The sequence below is a fragment of the Rhinopithecus roxellana genome, chromosome 6 (genome assembly GCF_007565055.1).
Source record: "Rhinopithecus roxellana isolate Shanxi Qingling chromosome 6, ASM756505v1, whole genome shotgun sequence".
NCBI classification, from domain to species: domain Eukaryota; kingdom Metazoa; phylum Chordata; class Mammalia; order Primates; family Cercopithecidae; genus Rhinopithecus; species Rhinopithecus roxellana.
The window spans coordinates 154070568-154091630 of NC_044554.1; the positions used below are offsets into that span (position 1 = coordinate 154070568).

Consider the following 21063-nt stretch of genomic DNA (forward strand, 5'->3'; position numbering starts at 1 on the left):
AGCCAAGGAACTGAGAAGGGCTCAGATTCCAGATACATTTTGAAGATAGATCCAATAGAATTTCTTGTTGGATTGGATGTGAGATGTTAGAGACAGAAGTGAAAAATACTCTTGCTCTACAATATGGATGAACACTGAAAACATGATACTAAGTGAAAGAAGCCAGACACAAAAGGCCACACATGATATAATTTCTTTTATTTGAAATGTCCAAAATAGGCAAATCTATGGCTAGGGAAAGTAGATTAGTGCTTGCCATGCCCGGGGGATGGACAGAACACAAAATGATTGCTAACTGGTAAAGGGATTAGTTTTTGGAGTGATGAAAAAGTTCTGGAGTTAGATAGTGGTGATGCTTGCACATTATGAATGTACTAAAAGCCCCTGGATCGTACACTTTAATTAAAATGGTGAATTTAATGTTCTGTGAATTTCACCTCAGTAAAGAAAAGTAACTCGTAGGCTTCTGATTTGAGCAATTGGCAGAATGGAGTGGCCATCAGTTGGGGCAGAAAGGCTGTTGGTAGAGCAGAACACACAGGGGTAAACTAACAGTTTAGCTTTGAGTGGTTTTGAATTATTTTAATTTGAATTTTTATTTTAAGTTCTGAGGTACATGTGCAGGATGAGTAGGTTCGTTACATAGGTAAATGTGTGCCATGGTGGTTTGCTGCACCTATCAACCCATCACCTAGGTATTAAGCCCAGTATGCATTAGCTATTTTTTCTAATACTCTCCTTCTCCCGTTCCACCCCACAACAGGCTCCAGCGTGCTTTGTACCCCTACCTGTGTCCATGTGTTCTCATTGTTCAGCTCCCATTTATAATTGAGAATATGCAGTTTTTTTTGTTGTTGTTTTTTTTTTTTTTTTTTTTTTTTTTTTTTTTTTTTTTTTTTCTGTTTCTGTGTTAGTTTGCTGAGGACAAGGGCTTCCAGCTCCATCCATGTCCCTTGGACATTTTGAATTTGAAGTACACAAATTAGGTACACAAATAGAAATGTTGAAAAGATAGTTAGGTATGCATGCTTTGAGTTTGGAGGGGTATGTAGGCTAGAATATCTAGATTTGAGAGCTGTGGGCATAGCTCTGTCTTAGTCAAATTTCTGTCTTAGTATGTTTTATGCTGCCATAACAAAACACTTGAGACTGGGTAATTCATAAAGAACAGAAATTTATTTCCGCACAGTCTGTTGGCTGGGAAGTTTAAGATCACAGTGCCAGGAGGTCTGGTTGTCTGGTACAGGCTGCTGTCTGCTTCCAAGATGGCATCTTGTTGCTGTGTCCTCCAGAAGGGAGGATCCCTGTGTCCTGACGCGGTAGAAGGTCTCAAGACTGAATGAAATCACTAAGGCATGACTGCAGAAAGAGGAGAGGACCAAGGATTGTACTCTTGTAAACTCTGAAGTTAAGAACTTAGGGAGAAAAATAGGAACCAACCAAGGAGACTGAGAAAGGGTATCCAGTGAACAGGAATACAGGAAAGAGAGATTATTATTGTCTTCTATCACTCTCCCAAACTCACCTTCTTGATCATACATGAAGGTCCCAGACAGTGCCATGGTGTGTTGTATCTTAAGGAGGCTTCTTCTATGCTGTTTTCTCTCACTAGAATGTGCTTTCACTAGAATGTGCTTTCTCCTTTCTCAGCTGGTTAACTCCTTCTCATCCTTCAAGTATCACCACTCTCAAGAAGACCACCTTTCCCCTCTATCCTGATTTAGATGCTCCCGTCTTTGTGCTTCCACCACATCGCCTTATCTCAGGATCCTTGGCTTAATCACATACACAAAACCCCTTCTACCATGTTAAGTCACATATTCATGGGTTCTGGGGATTAAGATGTGATCATATTTTTGAGGGGGGACATAATGTAGTCTGCAACACTTCATGTAAAACAGAAGTTTGTTCTGTCACACCTCTGCTGAAGACTTTTCCAACTTTCTTCTTGTACTTCAGGAGAAAGTTAGAGAATGCAGTGCTTCCACAACCCTGGGCATAATTTACCATAGCCCTTATTCTGCTGAACATGTCATCCAGCTTCCATGTCAGCCTCCCCCACGAGACTCAAAGACAAAGGTATGTCGTGATAGCATGCTTAGCACTTAGTCCAGGATTCTGCACGTAGAAAATACATTCAACAATATCCACTTAATGAAAGACAAATATAGAGATGCCTTACTTCACCCAGTAGGCATGTTTTTAAGAAGTTAAGTGTACATCAAAGTGCTTAGGAATTTTTTTATATTCATAATCCTCCATTAAACATATTGGGTGGGAATGCTGCTTAAATCAACTCTGTGGAGAGTTATTTTATAAGGCAAAGAATTCTATTATACCACCAAAAAAACATCCACCTTCAAATCAGCTGTTATTACAAGCTGTGATTTCTCTGCACGTATTTGAAATTTATATGCCATTCTACTAAAATAAATTTGAAAGTTTGCTTTTATCTTGCGTTTTTACATATATTTTAAAGTATATAATTATATCTAGATGTTTGGAGTAAAAGAAAAATCTAAAAACAACTGCCAGAATATTTGCAAATAAAGTTCTCCATCTTTAAAATGGGGAGCTGGGACTAGCACATGCTATAATGTCTCCTATGGATGCAAACTGTCAAATGAAGAATAGTTAAAATTATATACAGGTATTGTAATGAGAATCAAAACACTGTGTTCAAGACTTTGCATTAAAAAAAAAAAAGACTCCTACAAAAACTTTTTATCACATGAGGGAGATTCTCTCTCAAATTTAAGAATTTTCGTAATCTTATTAAAGGAAACATAAACTCTGACCCCTCAGTCATGCTTAGAAAAAGCAATTCCATATGTTTATTACATTTGGAAAGGTAATTATGTCAGAGGCCAAACATGCAGAAAACAGACAAACTCCAACGGAAAGCCACCTCACAATCACTTCTTTTTCCTATGCATTAATCTGTGACCATAAGAGAAGATCCCAGACAAGGCAGAGCTGGTGACTCATGTGACCAAGAAGGGATCGAAATGTTGGGTCTGCCTTTTAAAAGAAAAATAAAACTATAGCAGGGAATTGCAACAAAATCCTTTTAAGCATGGCCTGGCATTGCCTCAGTACCTGCTAGCAAGCTTTCCAGATGCCCTGGGCTTCCAGGCCCATTCTCCTGTTTCTACTTTGCTACCTTTGACGTCTGAGGAGTGTTTGGCAAGAGAAAGACGATTTCACAACTCGCGATTTTCGTCTAGATTTGCTCCGAGCAGAGCTCAGTTACAGGCTGACTCTGGGAGTATTCTGCACTTCTTTCTGCCTCTTGAGATTTACCAAACATCATTCAATGAGGAATCAGCCAGCTAAGCCCAAAGTGCCTGGCAAGAGTGTTAGGTTACCACCTCGGTGCTTGCTGAGTGGGAGAAGGCACAATCTTTCTCAATAGAAAGTTTGTCTTTCTGACAGACGGTAAGAGAACAGGAACAAAAGGAACAAAAGGAGAACACCCTTCAGAATCAGCCTCACCGATCTCCTGCCTCCTGAACACCTCACTCAGGCCCGGGCCGTGTGCGCCACACACAGCAACCAGGATGCCCAATTGCGCTGCCACTAGCAGAGCTATTTGTACTTGTCAATCACCGGACTAAACTGGCAGAAAACTGCCGCGGGCCAGCCCATTCACGAATATGTCTTCTCCTGAGCAAAAACATGCAATGTGATGTCACCTTCTTAGAGCAGCTATCGTTCAGGGCTTGCAAAGAATGAGAGGCTTCCGCGTGTGGTGGGCTTGTGCACAGACTAAGCCCATGCACCGAAGAACACATCTGAGGAAACTTTTTCCTTAATGTTAAAGACGCACTTGCTTAACCCCTCTGACCCACATCTCTCACTAGATTTCAGTCTCCGAGTCTGTCAGTTAATTTTCCTGTCAAGCATATTTTTTTTCCTATACAGCATGTGTATAAACAATGGGCAAAATATACAGCTGTCAGGAAAACATATGTGAAAACATGTCCTCGGGCCGGAGCACAGCCCTGAAACTTGATAACCTGTCTGAAGCACTTCAGAGCAGTGGTCACACGCTTTTGTGACATGGAAATTTAGCTGTCCTGTCATCCTGGGAGATTTCTAGATTCAAACCAATCATCAAGAGAAATTGGGTCTAGTTTTAGAGCTTCAGCGTTATTATGCTTACCCCTCCTGCAGCCTCAGCTCTAAAACTCATGCTCTTCTAAAACTGAATATAGATGGATGGATGGATGGATGGATGGATGGATGGATGGATGGATGGATGGATAGATAGATAGATAGATAGATAGATAGATAGATAGATAGATAGATTTTGTAGAGAAGGGATTTTGCTATCTTCCCCAGGCTTGGTTTCTAACTCCTGGGCTCCTGCGATCTGTCCACCTCAGCTTCCAAAAGGGCTAAGATTCCAGGCATGAGCCACAGCGCCCAGCTCCCAAAACTGAATTTTAATGCATGTTGCCTCATCAACAAGGAGCATAAACCACGCCTTACACAATCATTTCTTCCATCTCCCAGCACGTGAGCTCCATGAGGGCAAGAACTTAACTCAGTGCCTGGCAAGGGTTAGGGCTGTACTTTTTAGTTAATAAGTGCATACATCATACTAACTTAAGTCAACCTTGAAATATTCTCACGGTTTCAATATTCCAAGGGTTTATTCGTGAGAGAGCCGCAGGAATACTGCAAGCTTTTAACGCGAAACTGGCAGTATCACTAAATTGCTGGGACTCCCATGAATTCTCGGCCCTCTAGCTAGACTTCCCACTCTTTACAGAAGGATCTAGGCTTCGTGTGTCATTTTTTAAACCCCTCAGAGCCTAACACTAGCTGCAACCAATTCTGGTGTTGGCCGGGAGGCAATGTTTCACCTCCAAAATGTTATGAATGATGAATAAATTATGAATTCGGTCACATTTATTTTAGGTTGGGATCACCTTTATCTCCAAGCAAGAAAGTTGTGTAGAAAGAAATTAAACAATGAAAACAAGAACAACCAAAGTAATTAATAAATTTATACTTGTTTTTAACTCGTTTAAATTTGTTTTTAACAAATTTATACTTGGCAAACGGGTTGTTGCTTCTCCATTTTATCCCAAAGTAATAAAATAGAATTTCCCTAAAAATTATGCAATAAAATGTGCTTTTCAGTCATTTCTATTGCTCTTTTTTCCTGTTAGTCTCAACTGGTGAATTGTTTGCTACAAGAAAAAAAGGCTTCAAGGACCATGGCTATTAGTCTTTTGATAACCTGCGTTTGACAGTGGATTTAAAGTATTTATGGGTACAGGTAAATATCATAATAGCAATTGCAACTCTTATTTGAACAACCTGAAAATAATTTTTATGTTCATTTTTGTCCTAGGAAAATAACCACAGAATTTACTATTTCTAAAAGAAATAGAACAAATGAACTTTCTTCTCTAATTCATCCAGAAATCTTTGTTTCCATCAGTATACCACTTAAAATTTAATATCCAGTACAGATTATGCCACTGTAAATACATCTGGAAAGTCATGATGCTGTATTGCAAAAAAACCAAAAAACAAAAAACAGAACTTAGATATTCCCAACAGAGTCTAGTTCTTTAGGGGAGTCAGCTTGGAAGGAAATCCTTAATTTTTTGTTCAGTCTACCCTAACAACCCAGGAACTGATCACTATAGAATAGTATGTAATATATATGATATAATAATATATCTAACCCATAGTACTTATCATATCTTATGTGATGTGTTTCATGTATTTCTTCTGTCTCCTCCATTTTCCCCACCCAAAGTGGATTGAGAACTCATGAAAGAACAGAGCTAAATGCTGGCCGGCTGGGTGTGGTGGCTCACGCCTGTAGTCCTAGCACTTCGGGAGGCCAAAGCGGGTGGATTGCCTGAGCTCAGGAATTCAAGACCAGCCTGGGCAACATGGTGAAACCCCATCTCTACTAAAATACAAAAAAATTATCCAGGCATGGTGGCGTTGGCCTGTAGTCCCAGCTATTCAGGAGGCTGAGGCAGGAGAGCTGCTAGAACTCGGGAGGCGGAGGTTGCAGCGAACTGAGATCGTGCCACTGCACTCCAGCCTGGGTGACAGAGTGAGACTCTGTCTCAAAAAAAAAAAAAAAAAGAACAGAGCTAACTGTGTTTTATTCACCTTCTTTATTCCAAGCACCTAATATTGCATTAGAATAATAATAATAGGCCCTCGATAAATATCTGCTGACTGAATAAGCAAGTGAATAAACTAGTGATTCAATTAATGCTAAAAAGATATTTTCTGAAACTTCCTTCTAAACTACCTTTAGAACCATTTTTGCAAGGCATCTAAGAAAATGCCTCTCATGACTTCTTAGTGACACCTCATGGGTAAATTAAAATTATATTTCATGCTTCATTCACAAGACATGATTGGGAGTTTTCCACAGTGGAATTTACCTTTACTCTTAAAAGGATGAAATTCATTGAGAATATTCAATAAACCATGCTTCAGGATCTAAAGGCAGCCTTGGCACCAGAATCCACCTTCCCAAGGGACAACCATGATGTAGGCACTACTGATCTTTATGATTTTCATCATCATTTTATCTCTACACCTAATAGGAAAAAATGCTTACCATTATTCTGAAATTAGCTGAACTCAGTAGTAACCAAGCCACACTATATTCTTCATGGAAAATACAAGCACAGCCAAAAACACTAATGGAGCAATGTGTGTGTTTCCATGTCAGCTCACCTCTGACTCTGAGAGAGAATACTGAGAACTTACAGGTGATTAATCCATCCCCATTCATGAACAATATAATTTTAAAAATCCATGTTAACCTCAGCAGCAGGGTTTTCATATTGAGCTAGAATTCCCTGTGTGCCTCAAATGAGAGGGTTATGTCTCAATTCCATCACAACCCTTGGCAGGAATACCTTTTCAGGGAATTCAGGAATAGGCAAACCCAGCTCACTGCTAAGAAAAAGTCCCCTATGTGGTATCAGTCTGAGCACAAGGATTTTCATGGAACATGACAGCGGTTTATAGAGAATTATACAGAGAGTTCATAGAGAAGTACAGCAGAGTGTAACCTAATAGATCGCATTAGCATGTATTTTGTGTGTATAATATATACCTGCATATTAGATTATACCCTAATCTAATATACTAATGATGGAGGTCAAACTGAAACTGCTAAGAGAAAAAAAACTGGCTTTCTAATGAAACCCAATATAAAATCAACCAAAGATGACAGAACACAAGGTCATCTACACATGTACACATATCTATGTACACACACACACAGGCACACACACACACACACACACACATCCCACAGGGGCTACACCTGACTCATATGATGGATATCTCTACATCTTGACTCCTTGAATTTTTTTTTTTTTTTTTTTGAGATGGAGTCTCGCTCTGTTGCCCAGGCTGGAGTGCAATGGCATGATCTCAGCTCACTGTAAACTCTGCCTCCAGGGTTCAGGCGATTCTCCTGTCTCAGTCTCCTGAGTAGCTGGGATTACAGGCACCTGCTACCACACCCAGCTAGTTTTTATATTTTTAGTAGAGATGGGATTTCACCATGTTGGCCAGGCTAGTCTCAAACTCCTGACCTCAAGTGATCTGCCCGCCTCAGCCTCCAAAAGTGCTGGGATTAAGGTGTGAGCCACGGCACCTGGCCCCCTTGAATTTTTAAGATCACATTTAGGGGCTGAAGGGAGGATGTGACTAATATTTCTTCAGTGTCAGAGACCTTGTTAGGCAAGTCATTAACACAAAATCATGTTTACCTTCCAATATAAACAATGTTGAATCTGGCCTCTGTAATCTTTGCTTATACTGTCCCCATAATGTGGAATATGCTTTTCCTTCCTCTTCACTGAGGTAATGCCTGACCTTCTTTTAAGATCTGGCATTCAAGTCCCAAGCATCACCCTCTGGAGAGCATTCCCTAACACGCCACCACCCTCCAGGGTGGAGTTAGGTACTCATCACCTGTACTCCCATAATGCATCTCTCTATCCCTGCACTCACCACTCTAGACCCTAGTAATCTGCTCCTGGGCCTCCCTCCTCTGTTGAACTGTCATCAGGAATTTTTGACCTATTCATCTTTACATCAAGTATTATGCCTGGCCCTTGAAGGGAGTTCAAGAAATGTTTATTAATATGGTTTGGCTCTGTGTCTCCACCCAAATCTCACCGTGAATTGTAATAATTCCCATGTGTCAAGGGTGGGACCAAGTGGAGATAATTGAATCGTGGGGATGGTTCCCCTCATCCATGCTATTCTTGTGACAGTGAGTAATGGTTTTCTAAAGGGCTTCCCCCTTTGCTCAGCACTTCTTCCTTCTGCCATGTGAAGAATGTGTTTGCTTTCCTTTCTGCCCTGATTGTAAGTTTCCTGAGGCCTCCCCAGTCATGCTGAATTGTGAGTCAATTAAACCTCTTTTGTTTATAAATTGCCCAGTCTCAGGGATGTCTTTATTAGCAGTGTGAGAATGAACTAATACATTTGTTCAATAAATTAATGGATTAATTTCTTGATTCATTTAATATCATCAGTACCTCTGGTATTATTTTTCCTGACTGAACGGAGAGGAAACTGAGGTTCCAGAATTGTTTAACTTGCCCAAGTTCACATAGTTCATAAGGCAGAGTCAGAATTCACATTCTGAAATAATTATACAGGAAATCATTTCCTTTTCACCAGATTAAGAGATTGGAAGCAAAGACGAAGAGAGTTAACTCTTATAAATTATCACAAGTAGCACAAGGCACTGATCTCAAAGAGAGAGACCCACACAGTGAAAGCCTCTTTGAAGAGGAGGCTCTGTTTGCCTTATCATCAATTCTCCTCCCAGAAATACTTGGCACCTTTGGCTAACGTTTGATGGTGATGGTCTAAGGCAACTAAACTTAGAGTCAACAGTAAGCACGAGTTCAAACTTCCAAGAAAAACAAACCCAATTATTGTAAAAAGGAGAAAGAAGGCCTTCTGGGTTTCTTTAATATCCAGGTGTTATTTTATTTAGCCACAGAGTACAATGTTCCATTCCTAAGATATTCTGATGTAAAAGTTAATACCAACATCTTCATGTTTCAAGACAGTAAAGACATTTCTGTCTCCTTATTTTCTCCAGAATTACCCCAAACTGTAAGTAGGATGAGAAACACAAACACAAACTTGATATTGAAGCAATCTTCAATAGCGTTAGGAGACACTTATAACCTTATGCTGTAATATATAAATGCAGAAACAAGATGGATCAACAGGTTACAGGAGGGTCAAAATAATTCCTCAATAGCACTATCAATGGGAAGAAAGCTAAGTCACCATGTTAAACTCTGGAAACATTCAGACACTGGAAACACCAAGATGGCACAGGTGAGGAGAGAGGCTGAAAACAGGGATTATTTGAAGTCTGAGTTAGAGTCAGTTGTAACTCCAGTTTCCCTCTTTACCCGCTGACAACCCTTCCCCCACCAGAGGTAGGTGGTATAGTCTCTCGAGAAATGGAACTCGAGAGACTCCTGAAACAAAGACACAGACACTCAGGAGGACATCAGACTAAATATTGAACAGTGTTACTCCAAGCTCCTTTCCCACCCACCTCTCAACACTAGCAGCCAAGCTTAAAAGCCTTAGGCAGGAAATTGAAGGATTCTCTTCAGAGGTACCATACCATTGAAAAGATCTGTAGAAACATTTGAGTCACATATGAAAGATCAGTTAGCAACTAGAGCCCATTACAGGGAAGCAACACCTATACACAATTACAACCAACTTTTTGGTAGACTACTTTTTACATATCAAAAGGCAGCCAAGAATCACTAGACATTTGAGAAAAGCTTCCAAGAGAAACAAGAGAGACACAAAACAAATAAATATAAGGGAATTCAGAGATTCTCTAAGAAGGAAATTTCAAAGAAATATTGAAACAAGAACAGGTTGCTATGTAAGGGAAATAAACAGGGGATAAAGACTTCTTGAATATTAAAAATAGCTAACTATTTTTAGTCAGCAAAAAATTAAAATGTCAGGTAAAAAAAGTCTCCCCAAGAGTAGAATAAAAAAATAAAAAATATACATAATAGAAAAGATGAGATAGAGACTTTATTCAGGAAGTCAAATTTCCAGAAAGGGAAATCCCAGAAAGACAGAATAGAGAACATGACACAAAGAAAACTACAAAGAAATAATTTAAGAAAAATGTCCCAGGGGGGCGTGCCCAAGATGGCTAAATAGGAATAGCTCCAGCCCCCAGCTCCCAGCGTGAGCGACACAGAAGACGGGCGATTTCTGCATTTTCAACTGAGGTACCAGGTTCATCTCACTGGGGCGTGTCGGACAGTTGGCACTGGTCCGCAGGTACAGCCCGACCAGCAAGAGCTGAAGCAGGGCGAGGCATTGCCTCGCCTGGGAAGCGCAATGGGGAAGGGAATTCCTTTTCCTAGCCAAAGGAAATTGAGACACACAACACCTGGAAAATCGGGTAACTCCCACCCTAATACTGCGCTTTACCAAGGGTCTTAGCAAACAGCACACCAGGAGATTATATCCCACACCTGGCCCAGAGGGTCCCATGCCCACGGAGCCTCCCTCATTGCTAGCACAGCAGTCTGAGATCTAACTGCAAGGCAGCAGCGAGACTCGGGGAGGGGCGCCCACCATTGCTGAGGCTTAAGTAGATAAACAAAGCAGCCGGGAAGCTTGAATTGGGTGGAGCCCACCACAGCTCAAGGAGGCCTGCCTGTCTCTGTAGACTCCTCCTCTGGGGACAGGGCATAGCTAAACAAAAAGCAGCAGAAACCTTGACAGAGGTAAATGCCCCTGTCTGACAGCTTTGAAGAGAGCAGTGGATCTCCCAGCAGGGAGGTTGAGATCTGAGAACGGATAGACTGCCTGCTCAAGTGGGTCCCTGACCCCTGAGTAGCCTAACTGGGAGACATCCCCCACTAGGTGCAGACCAATACCTCACACCTCACACGGTGGGGTACACCCCTGAGACAAAGCTTCCAGAGCAAGAATCAGACAGCAACACTCACTGTTCAGCAATATTCTATCTTCTGCAGCCTCCACTACTGATACCCAGGCAAAGAGGGTCTGGAGTGGACCTCAAGCAAACTCCAACAGACCTACAGCTGAGGGTCCTGACTGTTAGAAGGAAAACTAACAAACAGAAAGGACACCCACACCAAAACCCCATCAGTACGTCACCATCATCAAAGACCAAAGGCAGATAAAACCACAAAGATGGGGAAAAAGCAGTGCAGAAAAGCTGGATATTCAAAAAATCAGAGTGCATCTCCCCTTCCAAAGGAACGCAGCTCATCACCAGCAACGGAACAAAGCTGGACGGAGAATGATTTTGACGAGTTGAGAGAAGAAGGCTTCAGTTGATCTAACTTCTCAGAGCTAAGGAGTTGACAGAAGAAGGCTTCAGTTGATCTAACTTCTCAGAGCTAAAGGAGGAACTACGTAACCAGCGCAAAGAAACTAAAAACCTTGAAAAAAGAATGGATGAATGGATAACTAGAATAATTAATGCAGAGAAGACCTTAAAAGAACTGACAGAGATGAAAACCATAACATGAGAACTACGTGACAAATGCACAAGCTTCAGTAACTGACTTGATCAACTGGAAGAAAGAGTATCAGCGACTGAAGATCAAATGAATGAAATGAAGTGAGAAGAGAAGTGTAGAGAAAAGAAAGTAAAAAAGAAATGAACAAAGCCTCCAAGAAATATGGGATTATGTGAAAAGACCAAATCTACATCTGATTGGTGTGCCTGAAAGTGACAGGGAAAATGGAACCAAGGTGGAAAACACTCTGCAGGATATCATCCAGGAGAACTGGATGGAACAGGAGGAAATACAGAGAACACCACAAAGATACTACTCCTAAAGAAGAGCAACTCCAAGACACATAATTGTCAGATTCACCAAAGTTGAAATGAAGGAAAAAATGTTAAGGGCAGCCAGAGAGAAAGGTCGGGTTACCCACAAAGGGAAGCCCATCAGACTAACAGCAGATCTCTCGGCAGAAACTCTCCAAGCCAGAAGAGAGTGGGGGCCGATATTCAACATTCTTAAAGAAAAAAATTTTCAACCCAGAATTTCATATCCAGCCAAACTAAGTTTCATAAGTGAAGGAGAAATAAAATCCTTTACAGACAAGCAAATGCTTAGAGATTTTGTCACCTCCAGGCCTGCCCTACATGAGATCCTGAAGGGAGCACTAAACATGGAAAGGAACAACAGGTACCAGCCATTGCAAAAACATGTCAGAATGTACAGTCAATCGATGCTAGGAAGAAACTGCATCAACTAGCGAGCAAAGTAACCAGCTAATACCATAATGACAGGATCAAGTTCACACATAACAATATTAACCTTAAATGCAAATGAACTAAATGGTCGAATTAAAAGCCACAGACTGGCAAAATGGATAAAGAGTCAAGACCCATCAGTCTGCTGTATTCAGGAGACCCATCTCACATGCAGAGACATACATAGGTTCAAAATAAAGGGATGGAGGAAGATCTACCAAGCAAATGGAGAACAAAAAAAAGCAGGGGTTGCAATCCTTGTCTCTGATAAAACAGACTTTAAATCATCAAAGATCAAAAGGACAAAGAAGGCCATTACATAATGGTAAAGGGATCAATTCATCAGGAAGAGCTAATTATCCTAAATATATGTGCATCCAATACAGGAGCACCCAGATTCATAAAGCAAGTTCTTAGAGACTTACAAAGAGACTTAGACTCCCATGCAATAATAATGGGAGACTTTAACAGCCCACTGTCAACATTAGACAGATCAACGAGACAGAAAGTTAACAAGGATATCCAGTAATTGAACTCAACTCTGCACCAAGCAGACCTAATAGACATCTACAGAACTCTCCACCCCAAATCAACAGAATATACATTCTTCTCAGCACCACATCACACTTATTCCAAAATTGACCACATAGTTGGAAGTAAAGCAGCCTTCAGCAAATGTAAAAGAACAGAAATTATAACAAACTGTCTCTCAGACCACACTGCCATCAAACTAGAACTCAGGACTAAGAAACTTAATCAAAACCGCTCAACTACATGGAAACTGAACAACCTGTTCCTGAATGACTAGTGGGTACATAACGAAATGAAGGCAGAAATAAAGATGTTCTTGAAAACCAATGAGAACAAAGATACAACATACCAGAATCTCTGGGACACATTTAAAGCAGCATGTAGAGGGAAATTTATAGCACTAAATGCCCACAAGAGAAAGCAGGAAAGATCTAAAATGGACACCCTAACATCACAATTAGAAGACTAGAGAAGCAAGAGCAAACACATTCAAAACCTAGCAGAAGGCAAGAAATAACTAAGAGCAGAGCAGAACTGAAGGAGATAAAGACACAAAAAAACCCTCCAAAAACTCAACGAATCCAGGAGCTGGTTTTTTGAAAAGATCAACAAAATTGATAGACTGCTAGCAAGACTAATAAAGAAGAAAAGAGAGAAGAATCAAATAGATGCAATAAAAAATGATAAAGGGGATATCACCGCCAACCCCACAGAAATACAAACTACCAGAGAATACTATAAACACCTCTCTGCAAATAAACTAGAAAACCTAGAAGAAATGGATAATTTTCTGGACACTTACACTCTCCCAAGACTAAACCAGGAAGAAGTTGAATCCCTGAATAGACCAATAGCAGGCTCTGAAATTGAGGCAATAATTAATAGCCTACCCACCAAAAAAAGTCCAGGACCAGATGGATTCACAGCTGAATTCTACCAGAGGTACAAGGAGGAGCTGGTACTATTCCTTCTGAAACTATTCCAACCAATAGAAAAAGAGGGAATCCTCCCTAACTCATTTTACGAGGCCAACATCATTCTGATACCAAAGCCTGGCAGAGATACAACAAAAAAAAGGAGAATTTTACACCAATATCCCTGATGAACATCATTGCAAAAATCCTCAATAAAATACTGGCAAACCGAATCCAGCAGCACATCAAAAAGCTTATCCACCATGATCAAGTGGGCTTCATCCCTGGGATGCAAGGCTGGTTCAACATACGCAAATCAATAAACATAATCCAGCATATAAACAGAACCAAAGACAAAAACCACATGATTATCTCAATAGATGCAGAAAAGGCCTTTGACAAAATTCAACAGCCCGTCATGCTAAAAACTCTCAATAAATTCTGTATTGATGGAATGTATCTCAAAATAATAAGAGCTATTTATGACAAACCCACAGCCAATATCATCCTGAATGGGCAAAAACTGGAAGCATTCCCTGTCAAAACTGGAACAAGACAGAGATGCCCTCTCTCACCACTCCTATTCAACATGGTGTTGGAAGTTCTGGCTAGGGCAATCAGGCAAGAGAAAGAAATAAAGCGTATTCAGTTAGGAAAAGGAGAAGTCAAATTGTCCCTGTTTGCAGATGACATGATTGTATGTTTAGAAAAACCCATTGTCCCAGCCCAAAATCTCCTTAAGCTGATAAGCAACTTCAGCAACATCTCAGGATACAAAATCAGTGTGCAAAAATCACAAGCATCCTTACACACCAGTAACAGACAAACAGAAAGCAAAATTGTGAATGAATTCCTATTCACAATAGCTTCAAAGAGAATAAAATACCTAGGAATCCAACTTACAAGGGATGTGAAGGACTTCTTCAAGGAGAACTGCAAACCACTGCTCAGTGAAATAAAAGAGGACACAAACAAATGGAAGAACATACCATGCTCATAGATAGGAAGAATCAATATTGTGAAAATGTCCATACTGCCCAACGTAATTTATAAATTCAATGCCATCCCCATTAAACTACCAATGACTTTCTTCACAGAATTGGAAAAAACTGCTTTAAAGTTCATATGGAACCAAAAAAGACCCCACATTGCCAAGACAGTCCTAAGCCAAAAGAACAAAGCTGGAGGCATCACATTACCTGACTTCAAACTATACTACAAGGCTACAGTAACCAAAACAGCATGGTACTGGCACCAAAACAGAGATATAGACCAATGGAACAGAACAGAGCCCTCAGAAATAATACCACACATCTACAGCCATCTGATCTTTGACAAACTTGACAAAAACAAGAAATAGGGAAAGGATTCCCTATTTAATAAATGCTGCTGGGAAAATTTGCTAGCCATAAGTAGAAAGCTGAAACTGGATCCTTTCCTTACTCCTTATACAAAAACTAATTCAAGATGGATTAGAGACTTAAATGTTAGATCTAAAACCATAAAAACCCTAGAAGAAAACCTAGGTAATACCATTCAGGACATAGGCATGGGCAAGGACTTCATGTCTAAAACACCAAAAGCAACGGCAGCAAAATCCAAAATTGACAAATGGGATCTAATTAAACTAAAGAGCTTCTGCGCAGCAAAAGAAAATACCATCAGAGTGAACAAGCAACCTACAGAATGGGAGAAAATTTTTGCAATCTACTCATCTGATAAAGGGCTAATATCCAGAACCTATAAAGAACTCAATCAAATTTACAAGAAAAAAGCAAACAACCCCATCAAAAAGTGGGCAAAGGATATGAACAGACACTTCTCCAAAGAAGACATTCATACAGCCATCAGACACACGAAAAAATGCTCATCATCACTGGCCATCAGAGAAATGCAAATCAAAACCACAATGAGATACCATCTCACACCAGTTAGAATGGCAATCATTAAAAAATCAGGAAACAACAGGTGCTGGAGAGGATGTGGAGAAATAGAAACACTTTTACATTGTTGGTGGGACTGTAAACTAGTTCAACCATTGTGGAAAACAGTGTGGCGATTCCTCAAGGATCTAGAACTAGAAATACCATTTGACCCAGCCATCCCATTACTGGGGATATACCCAAAGGATTATAAGCCATGCTGCTATAAAGACACATGCACATGTATGTTTATTATGGCACTATTCACAATAACAAAGACTTGGAATCAACCCAAATGTCCATCAGTGACAGACTGGATTAAGAAAATGTGGCACATATACACCATGGAATACTATGCAGCCAACAAAAAGGATGAGTTCGTGTCCTTTGTAGGGACATGGATGCAGCTGGAAACCATCATTCTTAGCAAACTATCACAAGAACAGAAAACCAAATACCGCATGTTCTCACTCATAGGTGGGAACTGAACAATGAGATCACTTGGACACAGGAATGGGAACATCACACACCGGGTCCTATTGTGGGCGGGTGGGAGGGATAGCATTAGGAGATATACCTAATGTAAATGATGAGTTAATGGGTGCAGCACACCAACATGGCACATGTTTACATATGTAACAAACCTGCACATTGTGCACATGTACCCTAGAACTTAAAGTATAACTAAAAAAAAAAAGGGGGAGGGGATGTGCAAAACTTAAAAAAAATAAAAAAAGAAAAATGTCCCATACTCCAGATTGGAAGGGCTTACTGAGTACCCAGTGCCATAAACAAAAAAGTACCTATCAAGGCATATTTTCATGAATCTGCCAGGATACTAGCAATAAAGAGATCTTAAAAGCTTCCAGAAAGGAAAACAGACACATACAAAGGACTAGGAAACAGAATGATAATCAGGCTTTTTAATACCAATGTTAGAAGCAATTTTAGACCTGAAAATGCTGGGTGAAAAAAGTTTTAAGAATCCTATATCTTGGCAAACTATAAATCAAGTGCAAGAAAGAAATAAAGACAATTTAAGATATACAAGTCTCAAGAAAATGTTTTACCCATGGACTTTTTTTCCCCCAAATGTTACCAGAGAATACAATTCACCAAAATGAGGGAGTAAAACCAAAAGAGAAGGAGAAATGGAATCGGGAAAACAGATGATGCAACAGTCAGGAGCTAGACAGAGGGAATTCACAGGGTTACACCTGGGCAACAGGCCCAGAGAATGACAGTCCTTTTTGGAGTGGGAAATGAAATAATTATTAACTGTAGAAAGAGCAAAAACTTCTTAAATAACAGGAAACAGAGTCATGATATATTAGCTGTCATTGCTGATGTATATATCACTAAATATAAATTTAATCCCAAATTCTGATACTGTTGCCATAATGCCAGGTTCTGTAGGACACAGTAGTAGTGCTGGTCACCACAAGCCAACTAGGGAGAGAATATGGAGACAGCCTTGAAGCTCCGGAGCCTTTGGTAATGCTTCCTTTAACAAGGCTTACTAAATATTCTTTGCATAAATTGACAAGTAAATCGATGAGTCTTAAAATTGAATCATCTATATGTGTATTTCCCTTTCTGCCAAAGACAGTGTTTCATTAAGTATGCAAACTTCAGACATGCAGAATGAAAGATGATTTGTAGAAACTCCTCAACAATCCTGAAGTTTATTTCAATTTTTTTTTTGTTACACCTTTTTGGAATGCCATCCAGTTTCTTTAGCTTCTAAAAAAATATGGAGAGCTATGCTTTATTAAGGGTGTAGTTTGAGCCACTTTACAAACATTTAATTTTATCCTTATTCACCATCTTACAAAGCAGAAAATTATGACTATACATATATTAATTTAAAATAAATTGGTTGAAATAAAAAATTAGCCAAATGATTAATTAGGTAAAAATGAATATTTCTAGATATATAGATTTTTTTTGTTTGTATTAGTCATCTTGGTGCATATTAAGCTGTTATGGTACTCTTTGTAGTTTTTGTGCATTTTTGCAGGATTTTTAATTTGGAGAGCAACCCAAAATATTGTGGGTATTTCTGGATTTTGGTTCACTTTTCAGATCTTTGATTTTTAACATACTTGATTTACTTTTAGCGAGTTCTGTCTACTCTGTCTGGCAATAATTTTTGCTTTACATTTTTATCTCCAGCTCTACATGAACTAACTGAAAGTAAAATGGTCCACAATTTCTTGTTTCTGATCAGTAATTCACATATGGATGATGTCTGTGTATCCTGCTATGACTTTTCTGATTTTTAACTATAATTTTTAATTTTAATTAATTTTTAGATAGTTTATCCCTTTCTAAGTACCTTGCTTTTTAAAAAGTGTAAACATATTTTGCAACAGTCACACCACTTCTGCCTTATTAGTAACTATGAAACAAAGGACCTGTGCTACATAAATGCATATTAATGAATGTGAGTAAAAGGTACAATGTCTACTGGGATGAGCAAATAATGATAAACTGTCTAGGCAAATATTTATCAACTTTTTATTCTACATTCCATTTTTAAAAATAACATTTTAGTGACCAACTAAGGAATATCCAACAAAAATTGCACGCAAAAAATAAAAATGAAATAAGACATTGTACAATAAATTTTGTGGAAATAATGACTAATGAGTCAAAAGTAGGTATTACTCACAGCTTTACCACTATTGATTTCTCTTTATAGTTCTTTCAGTTTTATTTTATCTTCTATTTCTATTATCTTTTACCTTTTATTAATATTATTAATTTTCAAAAATGGCTAAAATTGCACTAGAAATATTTTTTAAATCTCAAAAGCTAACAGAGAAAGTATTAAGATACATTAAAAGTTGTTAAATCATCCCAGAAGTCACAAAACACAAATTTGTTAAACAAACGCTTTTAAAACAAAACAAAAATGCTTGTAAGGTGCATTAAAAGTTGCAAATAACAAATGCAACAATTAGAGACAGAAAATGCCAATATACAACCAATTGTCATTTTCACCAGTTAATCTTTCAACTTGTGACAATATTCAACTTGAATACTGAAATGACAATATTCAACTTGTCATTTTCACAAGTTAATCTGAAAGTAAATAATCTGTTTCTGTTGCTTTTCTGATGGTCATGTTACCTTGAGCAAACCAGATGAGGGGTTAACACACACAGCTGGCTAGTAAGAGGCAGAACTGGGAGGTGCATCCAGACCCACTGATGCCCACTGGGATGGCTCTCCCTTGCTGGGCTCTGTCTCCGGGCCCTCTGTTTTGTCCTGATTGATATCCTTCATACCTGATTCCGAACGGTTTGTTGGGTGAAAATAAAGAGAAAAAAAAAAAAATCTCATGTCTAGTATTTCATTTTCCCTTAGCAGTTTTAAAAATTGATATTGGGGAAATCAAAATCAGTAGTTAAAATAAGACTGAGATTCTAGATGAATTTAACAAACATTTCACATATTCCTGATCCTGAACCATCAAGAGTTGACTCTTCTGGCAAAAAGTACACTGGATTCCGAACAACACCTTTCTTTGCAGCAAAGACCAGGCACAAACAGGGAGTGTCTCGGACACGTGTCTTCTTTGTATGTGGTTTCAAACTGGAATAGGGGTTTCTCTGCCAAAAATCTCCAGGCTGTTCCTGTGTTTTTCAGCCCCCCTTCTTGATTTATCAAATCAGAAAGATTTTTAAAACAAGCAAGGTATTTTAATCTGCAGCAGTTCATTTCTCTAATGTTTTAGCTATCTAAAGGATGTGAATACAAAACACAGTATATATTCAGTATGACAGCACGTGCTTGCCAGAGAGATGAAGCTCTTAACTAAAACAGACAAAGTCAGATATAAATACTTAAATTAAAACTGGAATATTTTAAAACAAAGACAGTTGGATTTGTGGCTTAATTTCTTTCATTCTTTCTTTTTTCTCCTCCCTTAAAAAATTAAGTATGTAAGTTTGTTTATAATGCTAGTAAGCAAACCTCACTTGGAAATTCATTATTATTTGATTAGTCAGATCATCTTTTTTAAAAATGATCACTTAGAAACATTTAAACTGGGGGCAGATAAGGGAGAAGTATGAGAGAATGAATTAATGTCATTCACATTGTATATATTATCTCCTTTAATCCTTACCACAATCTTGTGAAAAGGACATTACCCTGCCCATTTTATAGATGGGATAGGAAAACGTAGGCTCAGAGAAATTAAGTAGTTCACTCAAGGTCACATAGATAGTAAATATCCGAACAAATTTTGATATTTATTCTGTCTATTAAAAGCTTCTATCCAGCATGAAGCACTGCCTCCCAATGGAGGAAAAGACTCTCAAATACACTATTAAGGTTTCTGAAAAACTATTAACTGGAAGGGAAGCTCATGTTAAAAGCAGTGAATGAAGACTAAAGGTCACTTATTTCCCTGTAAAGACTGCGGTCTCTCCAAATGCATCAGTCTTTTTCTGAGCTGACCCCACTAAGTGGGAGGAAACCTAGGAACCAGCACTGCTTCCCCCAACTTGAAATCCATCTCAAGGATATTGATTGGTTCCTGCATCACCCTCCCACGAGCTTTCAAAACGTTAAACAAACACGGTCACCTCCAACAAATCACCTCTCTTGTCCAGCGCACAGAAGACGATGCCTTGTGTGTAGATTCGCTCATAGCTTTGATTTGCCCAATTCTGGCAGCTCACCTCACCCAGTCCTAACTCTCAGTTGTAAGAAGTTAGTGCACGGGGGCTGAGGGGCTGCTGGCTCGAGTTTAAGATCTGCCCTTCGGCCTTCTCTTTCCTTGTTTGCTGTGCATTTCGAATCAGGCAGGCATGGGATACAAATCAGCTTACATATCTGTGCCCAAAAATAGGCTCAAAGAAAAAGTCATCTTTTGTTTAATCTGTGGGCAGTTTGTGGGAGTCATCCTTAAGAAGGTCGCACACACATACAGAAAAAAACTTGAAAGGGACATTTATTCTAACAAATAGAGAAAGAAAAAAGGGCAGACAGAAAAACCAGGGGACAGGAATGGCGTGGCTTCTCACAAGATAGCACTGGTTTTATTTTTCAAATCACAGAGGTATGACAAAGAATGGCAGAAACTGCTATTGTGAGCTTGAGAGAATAGATACCTTTTGTCTTCTTGTTTTCTTTTTCAATTTGTGAGAGCAGCTATTGTGCTGTTGTTTTTAGCTGGCCAGGGCCTGCAAGGGAGCCCTTCCCTCTGCTGGTGACCCTGATTCTCTCACAGGTGTGTTAGTCTTTGGGGGACTCTCATCTCAAACTCAAGGGCATTCCCTGGATTGGTCTTTCAAGCCCTCTTGACCTTGGGGAGTATCTTATTCACTCAGCTCAGTCTGCACTGTTACATTTTAGAGAATAA

General features: G+C 39.3%; 1 protein-coding gene across 1 annotated transcript in view; it reads right to left on the reverse strand.

Annotated features, from left to right (window-relative positions):
* Window positions 1-894: 894 nt before the first annotated feature.
* Window positions 895-21063, reverse strand: part of BBS9 (Bardet-Biedl syndrome 9) — a 617615-nt gene continuing 597446 nt past the window's right edge. Inside the window, exon 22 of the mRNA XM_030932359.1 lies at window positions 895-1359. Within this exon, the coding sequence (XP_030788219.1) occupies window positions 1349-1359 (11 nt within the window). The 3' untranslated portion in view covers window positions 895-1348. The remainder of the gene's footprint in view (window positions 1360-21063) is intronic.